Source organism: Pipistrellus kuhlii, unplaced genomic scaffold, assembly GCF_014108245.1.
Source record: "Pipistrellus kuhlii isolate mPipKuh1 unplaced genomic scaffold, mPipKuh1.p scaffold_m20_p_9, whole genome shotgun sequence".
NCBI classification, from domain to species: Eukaryota; Metazoa; Chordata; class Mammalia; order Chiroptera; family Vespertilionidae; genus Pipistrellus; species Pipistrellus kuhlii.
Genome location: NW_023425595.1, coordinates 17,098,408 through 17,123,267, shown reverse-complemented (window position 1 = coordinate 17,123,267; position 24,860 = coordinate 17,098,408). Strand labels below are relative to the sequence as shown.

The 24,860-nt window shown below is 35.4% G+C and overlaps 1 protein-coding gene across 1 annotated transcript in view; it reads left to right on the top strand.

The window, feature by feature from the left end:
- Positions 1-24,860, top strand: part of ANO3 (anoctamin 3) — a 190,083-nt gene that overhangs the window by 37,417 nt on the left and 127,806 nt on the right. Inside the window, exons 2-4 of the mRNA XM_036427099.2 lie at positions 6,534-6,728; positions 7,765-7,836; positions 18,557-18,675. Coding sequence (XP_036282992.1) covers positions 6,534-6,728; positions 7,765-7,836; positions 18,557-18,675 — 386 coding nt within the window. The remainder of the gene's footprint in view (positions 1-6,533; positions 6,729-7,764; positions 7,837-18,556; positions 18,676-24,860) is intronic.

Here is a 24,860-nt window from a genome sequence, read left to right as displayed (position 1 = left end):
GCAGGAGATTAATCAGCTGGGCACTCAGAAAGTATTTAGGAAAGTAGCCCTTATTGCAGATGCACTAGTGCTATGACTAAGGGGAGTTAGTCACTAAATGCAGAGCGATGAATATGGACAAAGCTTTTTCTTTATAGCTGTAGTTTCTTTGTCCCCCAAATATGGATCAGGCTTCCATACTTTTTGCGGGCTTTGCAGCCCCCCATGAGTTGGGATGGGTGAAGTGAGATCACTCTGAGTCTTGGCCTGTCTGGTGCCGGCACTGCCAACACCCTCTGGGCATTGTATATGGTTCATGGTTTATGGCCCCTGTAAAGTGGGAGTATTCTGAGAAATAGATTCTGCAAGGCAGGACAGACATCACTTATAAAAATGGAGTTACTTATCGGCTAGCAAGAGTGTGCATCAGAATGCAGGTTACTGGAATAGATTCAGATAGAACCCCCCCTCCCCAAATGTCTTTTTTCCCTTTTCAATAGGAAGAGAAAGGCTTGTTGGTTGCCCTGGAGACAATCAAAATACTTCTTCTTGCATATCTGTGAAAGACAGGTGCTATGTGTCAAGAAGAACGTAGCTTGGAGATCTCACGGTTCTTGAGTTCAATTCATAGGTTTATCAGTAATGAGGCTGAATGTCCTTAAGTTAGTTAACTTTGATTTTCTTACTGTTAAATAATCATAATTAAAGATTTGTTTGTGAGAATTAAATATATCAAATATCACCTATGAATGAAAGGTTAGTTTAGCACTCAAAAATCAATTATTATAATTCACCACACTAATAGACTTGATAAGGAAACTACATGTTATATCAGTAGATTCAGGGTGGGAAAAAAGAAACATTCAACATTCATCATGATTAAACCTTCAGCAACCTAAGAATAGAAAGAAACTTTCTCCATATGACATAGGGCATTTGTAAACTACATACAGCTAACATCATCTTCATTAAGAGAGAATGGTTCTCTCTAAAATCAGGAACTAGGAAGGATTGTCTGATCTCACCACTCCTACTCAATATTGTGCTGGAAATCCTAGAATATTAAATGAAGATAGAAAAAGAAATAAAAGGTATTAAATTGAACAGTAAGAAATTATACTACCTTTCTTTGCAAGACAATATGATAGTTCATGTAGAAAATGTCAAAAAATCTACAAGACTGTTCCTGGAACTGCTAAACTGTTTGAAAGTTCACTTATAACAATATCAATAAACAAAAATCAACTGCATTTAATTTGTGAGTGTTTATTTGCATACTGTATGTGCAGGCTTCCTGCCAGGCACTAAAGCTGTGTCCGTGAACAAAACAGGTATGGTCCTTGCCCCTCAGGAAACTGCTCTTATAGCTAGAGAGACTATATGATGAATAACAACCTAATCTATATGATAAAAGCCTAAGTGACAGTTACAGCAGAATGACCAGAATGACCAATCACTATGATATGCTCTGACCACTAAGGGGCAGACACTCAACACAGGAGATGCTCCCTGCTGGTAGGTGTGCTTCCACAGTGGCAGCACCACTCAGCCAAGCTTATGGCTGAGAGTGAAGCGGTGGTGGCAAGAGCCTCTTCCACCTCTGTGACAGCACTATGGAGCAGTGAGCTGAGCAGTAAGGAGCAAGCAGGTTGGCAGTAAGGAGCAAGGGATCCTGGATTGCAAGAGGAATATCCACCTGCCGACTTAGGCCAATGCCTCTGGGAATTGGGCCTAACCCAGCAGGCAGACATCCCAGAAGGATCCTGGACTGCAAGAGGATGTAGTCCAAGCTGAGGGACCGCCCCCCCCTCCAGTGCACAATTTTCGTGCACCAGGCCTCTAGTGAATAAATACATGCAAACATGGTAAGTCCTATTAAAGCAAAGAACATGTGTCTAAGGGGACATATAACAAGGGAAATTAACCTATTTGGAGTGGGCTGATGACTTAAAAAACAGGACACAAAGATAAAAGTAAACATAAGGTCACTTATATCACCTTCAGGACTTTTAAAATGTATTTTCACTAATTTGCAAATCTCTTCATAATGTTGTGCCTTTCTTACAGTATTCTGTCTTACATTAAACTTAGAGCTTTTCTTATTTATCCTAATATATTTTAATTATATGAGATAGATTTTGATTTTGCTAATTACTTATTTAAAGGCTGAGTGTATTTTATGTACCTTTCTGTCTTGCACAGTCATATACATAGCAAGCAAACTCAAAAGCATTTTAAAGTCATGTTACTTTTCCCATAATTACCTAATAAAAGAGTAGCATGCTAACTGACCATACCTTCCTGACACCCACCAGCCAATCAGGAGTGAGTATGCAAATTAACCCAACAAAGATGCCATGTTCATTTGCATACATGGTCACAGAGCATCCAGGACCAGAGCTGGATGCTTGTGTCATCACCATGGTGACAATGCAGGTGTTCTGCACCACAGTCAGCCACTCTGGGCCTCTGGGCAGAAAGGCACTTCTGGCCAGAGCGAAGGCAGTGTCAGCAGCCAGGGAAAGAAAGGCCTATTCTGGCATGAATCTTTGTGCATTGGGCCACAAGTTAATTTATAAGCATCTTAGAATACGTATAGTTTATGACCAAAACATTCAACCTTATTCTCTAATTGTAAAAAACAAAACAAAAAAATAAACAAGCAAACAAAAAAAACACCTGTGTTATGTGGCTTTCTGCACCCAAAGGTTATGCTGAAAACTCCATTGCAGTTATAAATCTTTCATGTGTAGTGGATAATCTTTGTCTATCCTCCAAATCAGGTATCTCTGGACCCCAACAACTAGGGGTTTACAGGACCTCTAGCCACTGTTTAAATTTAACCAGTGGGTGACAGCAACAGCAGACCAGAATTTGACAAAAGAGAAGTTGGGGTACTTTATTTCCCTGGCTCTCTCCATGCCAGTCTGTGGTTTGGCAGTGGCTATATTCCTCTAAGCACATAGGTGCTGTAATTGTCTTTTGTTTCCCTCATCTGAGGAGATATATTAGAAAAAATATTGCTATGAGAAATGTCCAAGATTTTACTGCCTATATTTTCTTCTAGAATGTTTATGATTTTGAGTCTACATTAAGACTTTAATCCATTTTTAGTTTATTCTTGTGTATGGTATGAGAAAGTGATCTAGTTTCATTTTTTCAATGTATCTCTCCAATTTCCCTCACACCATTTATTGAATAGACTAATTTTACTCCATTGTATGTTCTTGTCTCCTTTGTCAAATATTAATTGACCATGAAGGTATGGACTTTTTTTCTGGGCTTTATATTCTGTTCCATTGATCTTTATGCCTATTGTTGTTGTATTTTTAATGCAAAAATAATGCTGTTTTGATTAATAGGCCTTGTAGTATATTTTGATACCAGAAAGCTTGATTCCTCTAATTTTGTTCTTCTTTCTCAAGATTGAGGTGGCTATTTGGAGTCTTTTATACTTCATATAAAATTTTGGAATATTTTTCCAAGATCTGTAAAATACACCATTGTACTGGAGGCAAATTCCAGCAGGTCATAATTATGTAAGAAGTTCTTCAGAAGGCTGCTGGACCTTGGGGCTTCAGCAGGACTGATAATTTGCATATTATTACCTATTGCAGAACAGCTGCAGGCATTTCCCCTAATCTTTTCCTGTTTACCAAACCTTACCTTTGATATGCCTGTTTGCATTCCTAAAGGACCAATGTGTTTTCTAGTAAATAAAAAGTCAGGGTCCAGAGATTCAGGGAACTTAGTTACTAGAGCTAAGTTTTCCTCTGGCTCCCCCAATGCCTTCCAAATTTATATTTTTTGTCTAGTCTAATTTATTTATGCACATCCCTTCTCCATATTCCTGAACCTTAGCTGCATAAAGACTGAAGTACAATTGGTATCTTGAGAGGCATTGAATTGAATCTATAGATTGCTTTGGGTAGTATGTATCTTTTAACCAATTGGAAATAAATACCCTATTTATAGACAGGAAGAATTAATATCATTTGTATCTTCTTTAGTTTCTTTCTTCAGTGAGTTAATTTTTTTTTTTTTTAGTACAGATCTTTCGCATCCTTTGTTAAATTTATTCCAAGGCTGTTTTTTAAGCATTTGTAATTGGGGATTGTGCTATTAGTTTATATTTATGATAGTTTATAATTGATATACAGAAATGCAACTTATTTCTGGGTATTTATTTTGTATCCTGCTACATAACTGAATTCATTTATCAGTTCTAGAAAATTTTGATAAAATATTTAGAGTTCTCTATATACAGTATCATGAATAGCAATCTTTTCTCTTCTGATGTCTTATGCAAATGCTTTTTTAGAATATATATATATATATATATATATATATATATATATATATAATGCATACACACACACACACACACACACACACATATATGGATCTTTTTGTATAACCAAGTGAAATCATCATTTTATTATATTCTTTTAAAAAACTTGGGAGCATTTGTGAAGTGCTCTTAGAACAGTTGGAAGTGGTACTAATTGTTCTTTAGAAAAGTCCGTTCTAAATATAGGAAATGACACATTTCCTGCCAGTTCTACAGGTTTATCTTTGAACTCAAGAGCTGAATATGCTTATCCATCCTAATGTTATCATTGTCTGCTTTCTAGTTATTAGCTTTAAATGGGTAGTTATCAACTATTATTTAAAGGTACCATGTAAATCGATATAAGAAGAGAAATGGAACTTTGGAATATAGAAGAAAAAAGGCTGAATTTCCTCTGGGGAAGTTAATGTTAATCATGCCAAGCAAAGAACAGAATTGCTTGTTATGCCAAGCAGAATGTGATGACATTTGATGGGAAACTTGAAAAAGAAACTTTGTACTCTTTTATACACAGAATATCTAACTTTCATGATCAGTATAATATCTTTGGAAACAATAGTTCAGAAGATGAGAAAACTGTATTTGCATTAATGAGATTTTGTCTTCAACATTATGTTCTCAATTTCCTTTGTGTTCATTTGACAAATATTTTAGTATTTTTGTGTTTATGAAGAATTTTCTACAGAATTTCTTCCTGTGTATACATTCCTTTGAAGAAAATGTATTAAACCCAATAATTATAAATAATAAAAACTCAGGAGATGAAATATGCCCAAAAGAATAGGTTCAGATGACCTTCACTAATAAGACTACACTGGTACCACCATTTGGATTAGAAGTACCTCTTAGATGATTTTGTAATGGTCTATGCATATTATTTTAATGGTTTTTAATACGAAGATCTGCTTTTATGTACCTGTTTTTCTTCTGAGTGCGCACCATTTTATTCCCAACACTGAGTTAAGGCCTGGCTCAGAGAAAGAACTCAAAAATTGTTTGAAATTATTAAATATGATAAGTAAAGTAAAACTGAATGAATAATATTAAGATATTGATTTTCATTTTGTATAACTCAGTTATACACCTTGTTAACTCATAGCAGATTATTATTCATATATGTTATTTTATAGGGCAGTTTAAAATAGGAGAGATACAGTTTGTTAGGTGGTGGGTAGACATTGCCAAAAAGCACATGTTCCTTTTTCATCAAATATATCTATCCCACAGTTCACCAAGTTTGCAGATATAGAATTAATTATCAGAGGCTCCGAGGTTTGCTTTAGCTCTGTGATTTCTACTTTCAGAGCACTCTGCTTAAAATTTGTGTGCTATTTATACTAATCCAAACAATAGTAATAAACCATTTGAGACTGGGGTTCATGAGGAGCCATGGAGTTTTTTTTTTTTTTTTTTAAAGTTCATAGGCTTTGGAATCCAGTGCTGTACCTTTAACATGCAGTTCTGTCAGTTGCTAGATTCATGACCTTTAATAAGCAAATTTCCTAACCATTTTGTTTCATGTCCTATCTGAGGTTAGCTTTCTTTGCTGTAGCATACAGTTAATTGGCTTCTCCTTATGGAGTCAGAGTCCTGTGGAGTGGCATTCTTCTAGCAAATCAGCTCTCTCTGCATGAGGGGAGGGACTGTCACACTGAGCACAGGATTGCTCTCTCTTGACCTCTACTTGCTGGCCAGTTTTTGCACTACACCATGCTAACTCCAGCTTTGCCATCACCATTAATCACCATTAATGTGTATACATGCATGTGTTTAAAGGAGGCTAGGTAGGGTATAGAAAGAAGGGCTCCTAGTATTAATAGTAATATGAATGTTTATGAATTAGGTTTTATTTATTTTTCTACTTGAAAATCTAAACAGTTAGATTTATCTAAAGACAATCCAAATTATTGTTCTCATAATTCCCTCAATGAACTTAAACATTCTTTTCTTTTAATACAGAATTTTAAAACATGGTGAAAAGCTAAACTGAATGAGGAACCATTTATTTCTCAAAATTATTTGACAAATATCTCTAAACATTTTGCCTGGCAAAATAAAAACCAAACTAATTCAATTCATTCTCATTCCTAAATGGTGTTATTTCACAGTCCTTTCCAGAAGCAGCCTTCACAAGAATTAAAATTACTTGTTGACCTCTTCCGGTTATTTCTTGTTGCTAACATGCACCTCCTTGGATTTTTAGGTATGAATGTAAGCAAGAGTGAGATTGCAAAAGAAACTCCCTTAAAACCATCTCGGAGGTCCCTGCCTTGCCTGGCCCAGAGCTTTGCCTACTCAAAGAGCCTGAGCCAGTCCACCTCACTCTTCCAGTCCATTGAGAGTGAACCCCAGGTTCCCACTTCTGTGACCTCAGTCTCCGTTGACAAAGCAGAGCAAGGTGAGTTCTGTTTTCTTGTTCAAATTGTAAAGATTATGTTATTTTCCCCCACCCCAAACCACTCTTCTTTCATATTTTCATCCATTTCACTAGTATTTAAAAAGCTCTTTAGGAGGAGGCTGGCCTGGGAAGAACAGTACCCTGTGCCAGTTAGAGGGAAGGCTTTTGTTAGCCAGATGTGTTTTCAATTCTGTCTTGCCCGAAGGTCCCCAACCCCATGCAAACCTAGACCTAGTCCTTGCTGTTTGCAGGGGAAGACAACCCTGAATTATTGGCTCATTTCCATTCCTGGTGAAAATTTATCAACAGAAAACAGAAATTGAGTAATGTCATCAATAATGAATTTAATTTCCTAAAAAGACCAAAGACTTTAAATAATATTGACAATAAGCAATGAGGATTTGGTTGTATGAACATGTGGTTGGACAAGTGTTGCCAACCAAATGTTGGCACTGAAGCCCTACATAATAGAAGGGCTGGAATATAGGGAAACATCCGCCAGATGCCACATTAAACAGGCTTTATGGCTGCCCTTAGGCACTTTCTACACATACTAGTAGATCTGCCAGTCTGAGGCACACCATTATTTTCATAGGAGACAGGAGTCAAAATACAACCCGGCTACCATGTCTTCAGTAGGTAGGGTGTCCTAGTATTTTTATTTTCCCATCCCTTTCTAAAAGGCTTGTGTCTTATTAGATTATATTTTCTTATAATTTCTTTGGGTTGTTGCTTCCTTTGGATAACCTGCAAATACCAATACTGTCTTTCCAACAATATTGTGAAATCACTATCTATTAACAAATGGTTTTCTTAAAATCCATGTCCAATAAGAAAAATGGCTAATTGTCCAGAGGATAAATGTATTATAAAATATAGTACAGATGTACCTAATTTTTAACTAAAAATATTTATGTTTGGCTATCATCAGATATCAGTCACTGTGATCATTTATTAAAATTGTTACTGTGTTTCTCTCTCTCTCTCTCTCTCTCCCTTCCTCCCTCCTTCCCTCCCTCCTTCTTTCTCTTTTCAGTTAACCCTGAGGAGGATAAAGAAGACTCTGTACTTAAATGCTCTTTTGCTGACCTCAGTGACTTTTGCTTAGGTGAGTTGATTGCTAATATTTCCTATATCATTCCCTCTTTCTAAGGTAAGCTGTCTTCTTCAAACCTAGAACATTATTTATTTTTTTAGAAAAAATATTCAGTTTTGGTCCTTAATATTTGTTGGGTATGTAGAATATTCTGAGATTAAATTATTAAAGTGCTTTATATGCAGTGTGGCTGTCAAATAATATTTGAAAACTTGTAATGAACAACAGTCCTCTAACTGAAAAAAACCTTTTTTTCTGCTATTCACTTGGAAATTTCTTGCAATTCTCTATGAATGAGTACATTTATATTACTATGATTAGCATTATCTGTTGTTGATTTTTCTGTTGTGCTAGATTAAAGTTTAACTCATTTAGCCGAAACCGGTTTGGCTCAGTGGTAGAGCGTCGGCCTGTGGACTGAAAGGTCCTGGGTTCGATTCCGGTCAAGGGCATGTACCTCGGTTGCGGGTACATCCTCAGTAGAGGGTGTGCAAGAGGCAGCTGGTTGATGTTTCTCTCTCATCGACATTTCTAGCTCTCTATATCTCTCCCTTCCTCTCTGTAAAAAATCAATAAATTTTTTTTTTTTAAAGAGAAAGTTTAGCTCATTTGTATAACCTTTTAATTTTTTATAGTTATATTGCCATTTTAAATTGAATCTCTCTACTGACTGAATTTGTAACTTTAAATAGTATATTTGCACCTTTACATCATGCTCTATCACATTTTAACACTATCTCTTAACTCCTCACTTGGCATATACATTACAACTGTAAAAATAATGCTTTCTGCAGATGCAATATCACTTCCTTTGTTACAGTGCCAAGCTCCCAGAACCTCTGTTCTCTTTTGAGTATTCCTAGAATCAAGGTTAAATAGATTCCCCTATCCAACCATCCATCAAATAGTCAAAATCATACAACATTATACTTACTTCATTGCTTATACAATAAGCTTTTTATAGTTTTGTTTTCCTAGATTATGTGACATTTTTTCTCATTGGGAGAACAAAAAAAAAACATCTCTTTTTCTAAATACTTTTATCATGTTTCAGTTTCTTGTTCTTATATCTTTCATCTCATTCTTCTTTAAGAAATTCTTGGTTCCACTGATGTTTCACTGGACTACTGAATAATTCCAGTTTCTAATGTCACACTTATTATTCTTTGTTAGTTTCCATTTTTTTTATTTGTTTCAGGGTAAATCCTTAAACAATCACCTTTGAAAGTTGATTAATGTGCAAATTTTCTAAGTAATTATATATCTGAAATAACTTCAGTTTGCTCTTACTATTGATTGGTATTTGTTTGGTCATAAAATTTTAGATTAAAAATTACTTTTCTTGAATTTAGAGACTAATTCACTGTCATTTAACATCGGTTGTTACTGCTGTCTGATTCTTATTCCTTTGCAATTGATATTTTTCTCTCTGTACATTTTTATTATATATATATATGTGTGTGTATATATATACACACACGTGTGTGTGTATATATGTATATATGTATGTATGTATGTGTATGTATGTATGTTTATAATAACCTTTTAATATAATAAAAGCCTAATATGCACATATAATAAAAGCCTAATATGCACATCAACCAAACAGCAGAACAACCACTGGAATGGCCAGTCACTATGATGTGCACTGACCACGAGGGGCAGATGCTTAATGTAAGAGCTGCCCCAGTCCATAGGCCCCAGGCCAGCCAAGGCAGGTGCCAATGGCGGCCCCTCTGATTGCCTTGCTGGTCACCCCACAGATTGGCTCTGATCACTGGTCAGGGTTAAAGACCCTACCCATGCACAATTTTTGTGAATCAGGCCTCTAGTATATATATATAATTTATTTCAGAGAGGAAGAGAGGGATAGTAACATCAACAATGGGAGAGAGAATCATTGATTGACTTCCTCTTACATGCTCCCTACTGGGATTGAGCCTGCAACTGAGGCATATGCCCTGACCTGGAATTAAACCACTGAGCCACACCAGTTGGGCTGTCTTTACTGTTTGTGTTATAAAACTCTACAACCTTATGTTTAAGAGTATGGGTGTGTGCACATATGAGTTTTAATTCAACCTGCCCTAGAGATTTTAGTTATTTTAGTATGTCTCCTACCTCCTTTCAACTTCTGTATAGTTTTTCTACAATTTATGCCCATTTGTTTGTTTTTTCCCCTCTTTCTGGAAGTCCAATTAAAAGTTAAACATTTTATTTTATCTTGTGGTTTTGACTTCTGTCTTGGTTCTGGAAGATTCCTCCAAATGTGTTTTCATCTGTGTGTATATAGGTGCAGATAAAATAATTTTGTTATTTAATTTCCAAGAGTTTTTTTTTTTATTCTTAGAATGGAACATTTTCAGAGCATGCTATCTTATTTTTTAAATACAATATCTCTAATCTCTCTATTACCATTTGCAATTATCTTAAGTTTTTCTTTGCTTCTTACATTTTAGTCTGTTTTTCTAAGGATCAGTTTTTATGCTTGTTTAAATTAGTCATTCTCTTTAAAGCTGTAGAATTTTCCAAAATGTCTGGTCTTTGATTGCCTATTTACACTTAAGAATAAAAGAACTGGGATGTTGACTCAGAGTTCTGGGTACATGGAGATAGCTTAAAAACTGAAAAACTTCACTTTCTGTTGTTGTTAATCCTTACTTAAGGATTTTTTTTTCCCCACTGATTTTTAGAGAGGGTGGAATGGAGAGAGGGAAGAGGAGAGAAAGAGAGAGAGAAAGAGAGAGAGAGAGAGAGAGAGAGAGAGAGAGAGAGAGAGAGAGAGAGAGATGAGAGAGACATATTGATTGGTTACAAGTTGCCTCCTGCACTCACCCTGGGTGGGACCAGGGTTCAAACCTGCAATGCAGGTATGTGCCCTTGACTGGGAATCAAACCTGCAACCTTTCAGTGTGAGGGTCAACACCCAGCCCAAGCAAAACTTCACTTTGAAATGAATGGCTAAGAAGCCACTACATAGGTGACCCATTCAAGGTCAGATTGAGAACCTTACTCTAAAGGTGAAATTCCCACCTTAACTGCTCTCTCATTTTGAATTTCTTTGAAAAAAAAAAAAAAAGTTGGTGTTTGCATGTTCTGTTATCAGACCTTCGGTTTTCTTCATGATTCACGTTTGGTTGTCACTCCTCTGTTTCCTTTGTCCAGACATCTCTAGGATTTGGCTAAGGAGACTTACTCCCCCTGTAGCTTCATACATTCTCAACTAAGCTATTCCATCTGCCAGCGCTCTCCCATAAGTGCCTTTAGAAAAGTGTTGTAGGCTTCTACTTTTTGAAGACGATTGTATCATCATGTTAATGAAGTCTCATAGGGGTGTCGAACTCAATCAGAGAAGGGGCCAAAATCTAAAATCCAGCCTAAATCACGGGCCGAATGGTTTACTGAACAGTCATAAACTGTCATTGTGATGGAAACGCAGCAGAGTGCAGTGATGACAGCGTGGTGCGGGCCACATTGCAAGGCCTGGCGGGACGGATTTGGCCCGCGGGCCTTGTGTTTGACACATGTGCTAAAGGAAGGAACAACAAACACACTGGAAATTTATTCAGCCAGTTTAAACTCTGCTTCAATACCAATGAGTTAATAAACTGCTCTTGATGAGATATTTTACCATATGGACAAAGTGAGGAGCCCCGAAATATAGGGGCATTTATTTTTACATCTAGAAATCTATTCCAAGAAAAATAATATAAAAGAAAACAATAATAATAATATCAAAACATACTTGTTTCTTCACAGTGTTGTTCACAGTAATTATCAAACATAAAGAGGGAAGCAAATTGATTACTCTAGTATTAGGAGAGCAATTAAAAAATTATAAAGCATCTATAGGCTAGAATAACATAGATATTAATAAATTTATTAAACATTTAGTACATGTTGCTATGTGAGGAAAAGTAGTTAAATATAAATGTCAACATCCTCTCATGTTAGTTATTAACCTAGCATGTATTAGAAAAGAGCTAGAAAGAAATATATAAGCCTTAACCAGTTTGGTTAAGTGGACAGAGTTCCAGCCTGTGGACTAAAGGGTCCTGGGTTCAATTCCAGTCAAGGGCACATGCCCAGGTTGTGGGCTCAAACCCCAATGATGGGCATGCCGGAGGCAGCCAATCAGTGATTCTCTCTCATCATTGATGTTTCTATCTTTCTCTCCTCCTTTTCTCTCTGAAATCAATAAAAAGTGTTTAGAAAAGAAATATACAATATTCTAACTCATTAATCTTCATGTGGTAAAATTATCTGTGGCTGTTATAGTTTTCTTGCTATCTGTTTTTTCTTTCTAACATATGCAAATATTATAGAATGTAAAGAAAAATATTCACATTATACTTTTTTGGTAAGTAGAAAAAATGCTCATATTTCAGTCAAAGTAGCAAACATTTCTATGAATAGTTTCCAAAAACTGAAATGTAAAACTAGATTTTAGTCACCTATTGTAGTATTTGGAATAATATTGATACTGATAGGTTCTATCAATTCTGACCCTCCATTCATAAGCAATCTAATTTTTACTTATTTTTTCTATAATAGTGACAAGTTTACTCAACTTCCTCTTTGGCCTTTCTCTGTTATCACACAAAGTTTTCTTTATTATTTTTTAAATTTAATTTATTGGGGTGACATCGCTGAACATGAACATATAGGTTATGTGTGTGGATTTCTAAGTTACAAAATCTGTATATAGGACCACATGGCTACCACCCAAAGTAAAATCTTCTCCTGTCACCTCCCACCTTCCACCACCCAGCTCCCTCGGGCAACCATCACACTGCTGTTTGTGTTCATGTGTTTTAGTTTTATATCCCACAGATGAGTAAAATCATATGGTTCTTAGATTTTCTGTCTGACTTATTTCACTTAGCATAGAGTTCTCAATGTCCATCCATGTTGTTGTAAATGATGCTATTTCATCCTTTCTTATGACTGAGTTCTATTATGTATATGTACCACGTCTTCTTTATCTGGTCCTCTATCATAGGTGCTTTGGCTGTTTTTCATCTTTTGGCTACCCTGAATGATGCTGCAATGAAAATAGGGGTGCTTTTATCTTTGTATAAATGATTTCGATTTTTTCAGGTATATACCCAGGAGTGGGGTTACTGGGTCGTATGGTAGCTCTACTTTAACTTTTTGAGGAGTCGCCAGACTGATTTCATTGTGGTTGTACCAGTCTATCTTCTCACCAGCAGTGAATGAGAGTTCACTCTTTTCCACAACTTCTCCAATGCTTGTTATTGCTTGTCTTATTGATAATGGTCACTCTATCGGGTGTAAGGTGGTATCTCATTGTAGTTTTAATTTGCATTTCCCTAATTGCTAAGGAGGTTGAACATCTTTTCATATATCTATTGGCTGTTTGTATGTATTCTTGGGATAGGTGTGTTTTCAGGTCCTCTGGGGTTGTTTGTTTGGTGATGAGTTTTATGAGTTCTTTATATATTTTGGAAATTAAACTTTTGTTAGAGCTACTGTTTGCAAATAGCATCTCCCATTTGGTTGACTACCTGTTTGTTTTATTGTCCATTTCTTTTGTTGTGCAGAACTCTTCAGTTTGATTCAGTCCCATTCATTTATTTTATTTTTTTTTACCTCCCTTTCCTTTGGGTTCAAGTCCATAACATGTTCTCTACCACACTGGTCCATAAGTTTGGTACCTATATTTTCTTTGAGCAAGATTTACATTTAAATCTGTTGGCTTTGCTGGAATTGTCTATGATCAATGCCTTTGAACTGGGGCTTTTCCTAATTATAAATTAAATTCAAATAAAGCCAGAATTAACAAAAAGTGATAATAATCTAACCAATTCTTATAACTGTGAAGTGAACTTATTTGTAACCTGCAGACATTAAGCTCTGATTTCCCATTAGTGAACACACTGGTGACTAAGCTCTGTTGTCTACATCAGGGTTCTCTACCCTGGTTCCACAATGGAGTCAGGAGCTTTTAAAACTCCCTGGGTCCCACTTCCAGAGAATCAGTTTAAATGCTTTGGGTATGCAGTCGGTAGCCACACTCCTAACTATTCCCCGTGTAAATATTAAATAATGTGTAGCCTAAAATCTATATCTCTGAGTGCATTGTTAAGATACTTTTATTTATAATTTTTTAATGATGAGCGGAGTTATTTATAATAGTATTCTGAGTGACTGTAGATTACTTGTGTTTCTTATGATACTGTTTTTGTGTGTGTGGCATAGAAACAGTGCTGGCTTATTAACTTCCCTAATTAAAGGAAAATAGTAACCAGCAGATTCATCTCATATACAATGTCAAAAATAACATTTCATCAAAACAAATATATTTAGAGTACAAAGCTTTTTTTTTTCTGTAGTAATTAATTCTGAAAGAAGTTACTAGTGCTAGTTATTTTCTGATAAGAAGACAAAAACAAGAACAAAAACAGATCCAGAGACAGAGGAGCATGGATCAGACCATCAAACTCAGAGGGAAGGTAGGGGAGAGTGGGGGTAAGGGAGAGAGATCAACCAAAGGACTTGTATGCATGCATATAAGCCTAACCAATGGACACAGACACCAGAGGGGTGAGGGCATGAATGGGGAGTGGACTTGGAGGGGCAATGGGGGGGAGGGGAGTCAAGGACACATATGTAATACCTTAATCAATAAAGAAAAAAATTTAAAAAAACCTTGTCCAGAATCTCCATATAGGTTGTAGAGTTTGTACATCACCTTTCACTAATAATTCTCCCAAATTAATAGTAGTTAATAACCTGTCACTTTAACCATGCAAACCTGTCTATTCTTATTCTATTCCATGCTTCTTGTTTTTAACAGCTTGCTATCACAAATATTGAAATTTTATCTAAATATTTAATATAATTGGATGCATTATCCCCATGTGCTTTTTTTCCCCAATAGACCTCAATCATTTGACACACTTGATTTATATTTATATTCTCCAGGCATTATACCTCGTACTCAATATTTTGGCATTTCCCAGCATCATTATATCATTTATTCAGTTTAGAGAAACATTACAGTTTCTTAAGGATTTAAAACATGTACACATAATTTGCTGGCCTTCATAATGAAAATGAGAATGAAGCTCTGGCTGATGGCATTATATCACCAAGTGTTCTCCAAATCCATCTGGATATAACACCTGGCTGGGAAATGCTATTTTAGAGTCATATGTATAATTTATATTTTAAAAGTCATCTTTATGAAGAGGTCAAGCAAAATGACATCAACTATAACAAGAGTAGAATTAAATAAAACATGAGTGTTTTAGGAATACATGCTCACTTTTAAATTCAACAAAGTTACATTCTCTAATTTTTCTTTGAGAGCTCAGACTATTAGCTTCTAGCATTGGGTTGGTTAATGCATGGGAATTTCCAAGCTCTAACAGGCTCTGATATAATTTTTGGAACCTGACTGATACATCTAAGTAATGGCTTTTCTTTTTTACAGTGAACTACTTAGGACTGCCCTATGAGAATATTAATGCTGTGTCAGACTGAACTGTGTGTGGTCACTGAGGATTGATATTTCTCATTGTTCAACATTAGAAATATAGAGGAAGGAATATTAATAGTTTATTGGTTCAAGGCTGGGGAATTTCCACATAAGTTATCCAATGGGACTCTTAGTTTAATATAGATGCAATGCTTAGACTTTGGTCAAATCTCTATTCTTATACCTACTAGCTGTGTGACTGTGGCATATCATTAACCTCTCTGGGCCTCAGTAATTTCATTTGTAGATTGGGATTAATTATCTATACTTTGCAAGATTGCTGAGTTAAATGAACAGGCATGGTACATCATCGTAGAGGTTTAAAAAATATCTCTTCATTGCTTTATGCAGTCATTAGGTTTATTTTCCAACACCCAATTATGCTAAGCTCAAAGATATCTTCACAAACCAGCTGTTTCTCTTATCACCCAAAAGGCAGAGTGGAATAACAATAATTTATTGAACTCTTACCCACACAACTCTCTACCTGCTTTATCTTAGTTCTCATAACAATAATTTGGATCAGGTAGGGTTATCAGCCTGTTTTTACATATGAGAAACCTGATTCATTAAGTATTAAAATAATTTGCCAAATACCATAGCTATCCAATGGAGAACTGAGATTCCAACTCAGGAAATTTTAGTCACATCTTTCTTCACAGTAGGAACTGAGGCCTCTAAAGTGAAAAGTGCTTAGAGATGTCCATAGAAAACCAGCTCTGCAAGATGTTAATCAGTATAAGGATGGAAGCTGTGAAAGATTGGGACAGGGGTAACATTGCATGCTAAATATACATTGGAAATCATTGATTTTAAAAACCTAATCAGATTGATAGATTTAGACTTCTGTTTTTGTGTGTGTGTGTGTGTTTTGTTTGTTTGTTTGTTTGTTTGTTTTCTTCATTCTTTTTATTGCCTCCTCTGGGCCTTGAATTCTTTTCATAGAGCAGCTCTTGAAGCTAGGCACCACCTCACCCTGTGCCCCCAGCCATACAGACGCAAGCACACACATAGTCACTCTCACACACACAGTCATTTTGGAAAGTGCTAATCCATGTGATAATCAATTTTAAATCCTGTGTGACAATAATCTTGCTTATCAATCCTAGAAACCCTGGTATTATCACCCACCTGTTTTTCTTGTTAGTGTGCAGGACAGAGCAATTCTTATTAAGAGATGTTTGATTCTGCCCACACCCGTGGTGCTGTAAAATCAGATAACTTTGAAATGAAATAAGTAGGGCTCATTAAGAGCAACACAATTTGAGTCCAGCGAACCAAAATAAATATAAATCTGTCTAATCTTGTGAAGTCAACATTTGCTAATATTTATAAAACAACTCCCGCAGGAAGTGGTTTAGATAAGACAGTGAAGGCACTGTTGCTTTCTATTAGCATAATCATTTAGCCTGGTGGAGCTTCATTGATCTTCTTAAAACAGTTGTAGTCAAATGAGTTCTTGGCGATTTTGCTTTTGTTTTATAATCTTAGGTAATTCCCAGCAACCTTTGTTTATTTTTTCCAACAGTGTTTCTTATTAATATGGTATAAACATACCTTTCTACTAAGGTTGCCCATCTATTTAATAATTGTAGAAATAAGAAAATTGCACTAAAAGAACATACTGTTTTTCCAGTTGTGACAGCCTTACAGCCACTGTAAACCTTTTCAATTGTTTGTTAAAGATATTAAATAAGTTCTCTGGGCTCAGTTCTGAAATTATAGTCAGAATCTGACACTGCACCACTTTCTACCACAGGTGCTATGCTCACTACTACACCTCGGTCCAGTCTGCACCATCTCTAGGCAGAGTGGTCTAATACCTCCTAATTGGTCTCTGCTCTAACTCTTACCTCCTGATATCAGTTATAGGAGGCTTTCACAAAAAGGAAATTAAGTATCATTATTCCTCTACTCAAATCCCTCCATATTTCCTATTACATTTAAAAGATAAACTCCTGCCGAAACCGGTTTGGCTCAGTGGTAGAGAGTTGGTCTGTGGACTGAAAGGTCCCAGGTTCGATTCCGGTCAAGGGCATGTACGTGGGTTGTGGGCACATCCCCGGTAGGGAGTGTGCAGGAGGCAGCTGGTCATTATTTCTCTCTCATCGACGTTTCTAGCTCTCTCTTTCCCTTCCTCTCTGTAAAAAAAATCAATAAAATATATTAAAATATAAACTCCTTACTATGGCTTCTGAGGCCCTCAAAGATACCTGGGCATGGCCCCTCTAGGACATTCCTTAATGCTTCCTTTTACTAACAATGAATGCTGCAGCCAATCCTAACGTCTTTGGTTCCTTGTTCAGAATAACCTTTCTCCTATCCCAAAGCCCTGATAGAAAGAGATTTTATATGAGCTTCATTTGTGTCTCCTAATCTTAATTTATTTTTATTCATAATACTTAAGTATTACCTGAGATTATGTGGTTTATTTTTCTCACTCTATTTCCTGTTGACAGAGACTTTGCCTGTAGCTTAGAATTAACATTGCCTGGCGCTGCAGATTGTGTGGCTGTATGGTCAGAGTGTTGAGCCTTTGGAGCAACATCTGCTTAGGAAACTTAAATTCTTACAAACTTAAATTCTTACAAATATTCTTACAGATATTTGTATAAAATATCTCTTGATATTGAATTCTTTTTTTAATTTAAAAAAAAATATATTTTATTGAATTTTTACAGAGAGGAAGGGAGATAGAGAGTTAGAAACATCTATAAGAGAGAAACATCAATCAGCTGCCTCCTGCACACCCCCTACTGAGGATGTGCCTGCAACCAAGGTACATGCCCTTGACTGGAATTGAACCTAGGACCCTTGAGTCCTCAGGCTGACACTCTATCCACTGAGCCAAACCGGTTAGGACATTGATATTGAATTCTTACAAATATCTCTACACTCAGGTGTAGAGATATAAAATATGCATAAATCTAATTTTATTTTTAAATAAAAGTTGTATAATTCTAATTTTATTTTTTAAAAGTTGAAGTAAATTAAGTAGCAGAAATACATTTAATTTTCATGAAAGTTACTTTAGTGTTGGTATTAATCTACTAACAGGTGAGGTCTCATGTTATTACATTTTTTGTTTACTTATTAAATGGGTGGATCATAAGAAAATTATACTTGGCTGAGCCATGGGAAAATTTGGGGGGGAGGGGAAATTAGTCCATGTAAAGAGAGAGAAAAGGAAAAAGAATAAAACATGGATCATCTTTGTCTCTTTTCTAGCCCTAGGAAAAGATAAGGATTACCTGGATGAATCAGAACATGCTAATTATGACCGATCTCGGCTAATTAAAGATTTTGTTCCCAAAGATGATTCTGAATCCAAGAAAAGATTGTCTAAGGTAAGGTAAATTAAACTATTAGTAAAGCCATTTGGAGATCATAACATCTAAAAACTTTCAACTTTTTTCAGTAGTAATCAATACTGTGCTGGAAGGTGTAAGAAAACACAGTCTAATGCACATATCTAAGAACTCAAAATTGAAAAATAATGTATAGACATCATGTTTATTTTATTATCCAAAATAATTTTATAAAATAATCTGAAATATAAAATTATTCAGTAATATCTTCTTTAGGGGGTTAATCCATCTTTCCCGCCCCCCCCCCCAGGTTTTTTGAAAGGCAGTATGGGATACTAAAACTCATACTGCCTTTTGAGAGGCAGTATGAGTTTTAGTATCAAATGGACCAATATTTGAATTCCACTTCCACTACTTAATATTTGTGTTAACTTGAGCAGGTTAAGCTCATTTAGCCTTTGTTCTCTGTTTGTAAAAACAGAATTATGTCTACTTGACAAAAATCTTTGATGACTAGGTGAGATAATCATATGCACATATCTGGAGCATAGTAAAAGCTGTCTATATTGTTGGTGTGTATGACCTTACTGAAGTTTAGATCACTAACAAATGGGTAACTGGGTAGAGTTCAGTTTTAAAAGCCCTGGCTCCAGCAGTTGTCCCATCCCTCAAAATCAAACTCTTCAGAGCTTCTGAGTGTGGTTGTTCAACACTCTTTTGATGTGTTCCAAGACAAATCCTGACTCATTCCAATTTTATTTTTTTCTTCTTATTTTTACTGATTAAAATGTGAATGCTTTTGTAAACGAAATTTTCAGTTTAACACAAGGAATCATAGCTTTCATTGTCACTGCATGGCTAATAATCATATTTGTGGATACATCTTTCTCTGTGATGTTTGCTTTGGTTTGGCTTGGATTAATTTTGAAAATCCCTTTTCAGTCACCACCAAAACATTAGTGAAGAACTATGGCAGAATTTAAATATTACTATTACAAAAGAGACAAACTTTAATAAATATATGCTTGCGCCAAATTCCTTCTATCGTATTTGATTTTGTTTAAATGAGTCATTATTTTGTACCAGTAATTACTAGATTATTCACAAGCCAGGGGTTGCTCTCCTTGTGTTTGCTTCATCTGTCTCTGTGTCTGATTAACACAATAGGTGTTCAGAGTTTTTATTATCTGTAAAGCATTGTTCCAAGTAGTTTGACAGGAGGAATTATAAGAAAAATTGAGTAAAAAGACATGTTGTTTCTTAAAATACATATATCTTCAGCAGAAAGACAAACACAATGTAGTTCAAAGAATTAGAAAATGAACTAAAATTAAATGAAATCTGTAGATCTGCTTCTCTAGGATTTACAGCCATCAATGCTCCCCTCCATTTTATTTCTGCTCAACAGTAGTCATTTCCCAAATCTCACTGACTAAATTTGAACTTCAGAATATAAAATTAAGAAGAAATAGTTAAGCCTGCATGCATATTTTGGTTTTGACATTAAAATAGGAGATAGTGTATGATGATGGTAACAGGCCACAGTTGTTCAATTCAAGAAATTATAGTCTAATATCTTACTGAAACTATCTAATTGCATAATCTGCTATTGTATTTCTAGAACTATATCTGACTAGTTTCTGGGTATTGTCGCATTACATCTGTTTGAGACTTTGGTTTGTCAACCACTGGGTAAACATTTCCTGAATGATTTTGAGTTAGCATGGTGAATATTTTTTTATAATCTACATACTGCTTATGATAATTTAGTAAGCTAAGGCATTATACCAATTAATCTTGAAAACAATGAATTGTATCTTTAGAATATTTTGCTTCATGTCATGAACTTTTAGCATGTGTTATTTATTTATACTGAAATTCTTTAATATTTTAGACATGAAAAACATTTGTAATATTGAGATCTAATATGTGAAGTGATATTGATATAGTAATAGGACATGTTTTTTATTTATTTGGAAGCTACTATATGCGAAGCTTGGTACTATAAGACAGAGAATTATGGTATACACAGTCAGGTTTTGCTGGCCAAGTGATTGGATACAGTTCAGAATGCATACAAATAAGTGGAGAAAGCTAACAGTCTGGAAATTAGAGATGACACTCAATATAGGATAAATCAAGATTTAGCTAGCCCAAAACTTTATAATAGAAGCCATATTTCAAATTTCAGAGGCATTGTGATAGAAAATTGACTATAAGGATCTGAGCTAGATTTTTTTTTTAAATCAAGAACATGAAGAAATGAAAACAATTTTTAAAAAATCTGAAGGAATAAGCAGCAAATAGAAAACAGCTAGAAAAAAAAAAACAACAGAAAAAATTCAAACTAGAAAGCAAGCTTTGGAATTGGAATTGGGTATTTGAAGATACACAGAAAGCAAGTTGATTACTAGAAATCAGTGCAAATACATCTTCCATTCAGTTCATTGTTGTATATGGAATATTGAAGTCTCCACATCTAACACTCATCTATAATTTTAACCATTTATCAAGACTCAACATCTGTATGAAATTACTTAATAGTTCCTGTCAAGTTGATATTTGTACCCTGCATCTATATCATTTCAACATATATATTTTTAAAAATACATATATTTTCTAGTTAAGCTTGAAAGAAAGCTTGAAAGACAAATGTAATTGCTTTTAAGTGAGGTAGAGTTTTTATCATATAAATAAATAAAGGCAATTTAAAAGAGTAAATTGGCCACAGTTCATTTTTTTTTCTGTATCAACTCTATTTTTAATGAGATTTTGCAGCAACTCTCAAAATGTGGAAAACTGTTGAACTGGTCTTGAGTCTTGTTTTACCCAGTAGACTGCTGTGGTAGTAAAATGTGCCAGTGCTGAACTTTATACTTTAAATACCTTGCATTCCTATTCTTTCCTTGGGACTCTGCCTCCACCATGTGAATAAGTCAGAGCCAGTCTGAAGGAGGATGAGACCATGTGGACCAGCACCTAGTAAGCTCAGTTGTCCAATTCAGGCAGAGATGTGAGAAAATTCATTGGCACTGGCCAGCATGACTCAGTGGTTGAGCGTTGACCTATGAACCAGGAGGTCAAAGTTTGATTCCCAGTCAGGGCACATACACAAGTTGCAGGCTCCATCCCACGTGGGGTGTGCAGGAGGCAACTGAACAATGATTCTCTCTCCTCATTGATGTTTCTATTTCTCTTTCCCTCTCTGAAATATATATTTATAAATTCAGTGACAAAACCCAGAAAACACAGACTCATGAAAAAGCCCAGAACCTACCTACCCAGCTTAACCCTGTCTACCCACAGAATCATGAGCTAAATAAAAAGAAGTTTTTATTGGTTTGTTTCTCAGCAACAGCAAATGGAAACAATGATAGATGTTAAAAGCTAGCACCCTTGCTGGTACAAATGATTGCTAAGAAAAAGTGAATTATTTATCAGTTACTGGGAATATTTGCAAAATTGTCCCTGAGTTTTTCACAGCATCCTCATACTATCCATTAAACCTAAATTGCATGGTATCTAGGCAATTTATCTAAAACTTTCTGAAATTATCTTTTTTTAAAAACTTTATTTGCAAAACTGCTTTCTTTGTGATAACATTAAATCAGGGGGAAATTCCAAGATTACTTTTAATTGAATTACCTTTGCATAGTTAGCAACAGTCACAAACACCCAATAAAAAGAGTAAACTAATTTTTTAAAGGCAAGTTTATTTCTTTGAACATTTTGATACATATGTTCTGCCACAGCTGTGTGGATAAGAAATCCAGGAAACAAATCTGTAATGTAATAAAAGAGATAATAATTTTATAAATTCATAGACTGGAGTAGCTGGGCTGTCTGTCTGCAAGCAAAGTTCTTAATAGAGAGGGATTATTTTTAACATAGTTTGAGCAAATATTGCCTTTCTCTGTCATAGTAACATGGAGAACACTGTGAATAGCACTTGAAGGTAAGGTCCTATAGCCAACTGAATGATTCTCAGAAGCAAAAACTCTTCTCTGTCAAAGATTCATGCTCTATCCAGTGTTTCCCAAAGTGTGATATGCGTACCCCCAGGGGTACGGGAAGGATTTGGTGGGGTTATGCGTTGCACCGGAGTTTGGTAGGGATATGTACTGCACCGTGCTTAGCTGCACCTAATTCTATGTTCTCATGAGTACGAGGGATACTTAGCGTTACAAAAATTATAGAAGGGGTACACATATGTCAAAAGTTTGGGAAACACTGCTCCAACTGAGGCCTCTGGATGTGGACAGTGAAAAAAAATGTCTACAATTAATCTGGATTATAAAAAATGAACTTCTGAAGCAGAATCGATGATTTCTGTTGTAGCCATTAATGAGAAGTTTGCTGCTGCAACTCTTGGTATGTCAAAAATAACTACAGATGTTGTCAGTAATAAGTTTGGGAATATGAATCTATATTCCAAGTGACAGTGATGTATCCTCTTACAGAATGTTAGATACCAGATTAGACAGAAGAGAGGTTATGGACTAGGAAAATATAGGCATGAATATTTTAGCAGTTTATTAAATTTCAATCACAAGCCCATTCAATTTGACTGTATAAAATTGGCTGGCTTTGGCAGATGATGTTCAGCTTTAACTCAGTTGATAACAGGAATAACTCTCTGTTAAGACTGGAAACAGTGATCATTGGGTGGAGAAGGTGAGAATGAGATGGCCTCTGGGATCTTTTATAATGTGCCTTTCATGTGGGCTATTTCAAATTGGCTTTTGTAAATCAGCAATACAATTAATCATGGAAAATTTGATAGATTTGACTATCAAGTGGGAGGCAGAGGTAAAAGTACCTATTAGTATTTAGATACTAATCAGTATCAAAATTACAGTAACATTTAAAAGTAAGATATAAATTTAACATATGGAAATAAGCTGACATACTGGAATACAGATGTATATAATGATGGTTAATATACTTAATCTGCAAAGATATCATAATAACAATTAATAAATGTTAGAGTAAAAAAGTGTTGATAAACAATATAATTCTAACATGTAAAATGATTAGCAACACTAATAACCACAGGCTGACTAACAATACTATTATAATAATCGCAGGCTGATGCTCTGTCCACTGAGCCAAACCAGCTAGGGTGAAAATGCTCAGCATTATATACAACACATTTTTATAGTGTTTATTACTGGATGGCAAAATTTAAGTGACGTAAGTTTATTTCATCTATTCTTAATTTTAGGCCACGTGTATTAGCATATTCTTATTTCTATTTTTATATTTTACATGGCTAGTAAATGACTGAGTTAATATTTAAACTAAGATGATCCTGTTTCCCAAAAGTGTTTTTCTACTTTGTTACACTAGCAAGACAAGAGCAATTCAGGACTTTACTTCCTTAGTGTGGTAACCATCGTAGGTAGAATTTCATTTAGTCCCCTTAATATATTGATCACCTACACACCGGAGGATATGGTAAGCACTCTGTATGCCACATCTCATGTAATTGTCATAGTAACTCAATGAGAGTAGAGAGTAGAGGTCTCATATTACCAATGAAGGAAATAAATGTATGGGAAAAGGCAAATTTTGAGGCCATTTTCTGAGCTAGGTAGGAAGAGAGCTGGCTTGTATTATGTCTCTCCGACTCCAGAACCCTCTGCTTCTCTGACTCCAGTTCAATAGTCAACTGTAAGAACTAATCACTCCCATGTATTAATCATTCCTTCCTAAAGCCCTACAACATTGCTCCAAAATAGGCTGCTCTGCATTCTAATAATTGTGTGGCTAACTCACAATACTCTGGGAGTGGGTTGACCTGTTTGTAATTTACCCTTGTATCAATAAACAAAGAAAGAAAAGATTAGGAATCTGCTACGAACTTAATACTAAACCTCAGCAAAAATAGTGAGAAGGGAAAAGATGTGTATTCCTTCGGATTACATAATAATCACCCCACTAAATATTTTCAACTGCATCTGCTGCACAGTATGGGAACTCTCCTTGTCAATAAGAAAAAAAAAATACAAAACAGTCCATGCACTTCTTCCACAAAAGCCCTCACAGCTGCCAACAGTTTTGTCTAGTGCAGAACACTAGTATATCAAAGTATGGAGACATTTGAATTATTAGAGTAGATTTAGGTGAGGGATGAATATGCTGGGACAGATCTTTAGTTTCCTCCAAAACTATAGGGGAAAAATGTACCTGTCTGCTTAGGGAAGTCTTATTTCATAACAAAT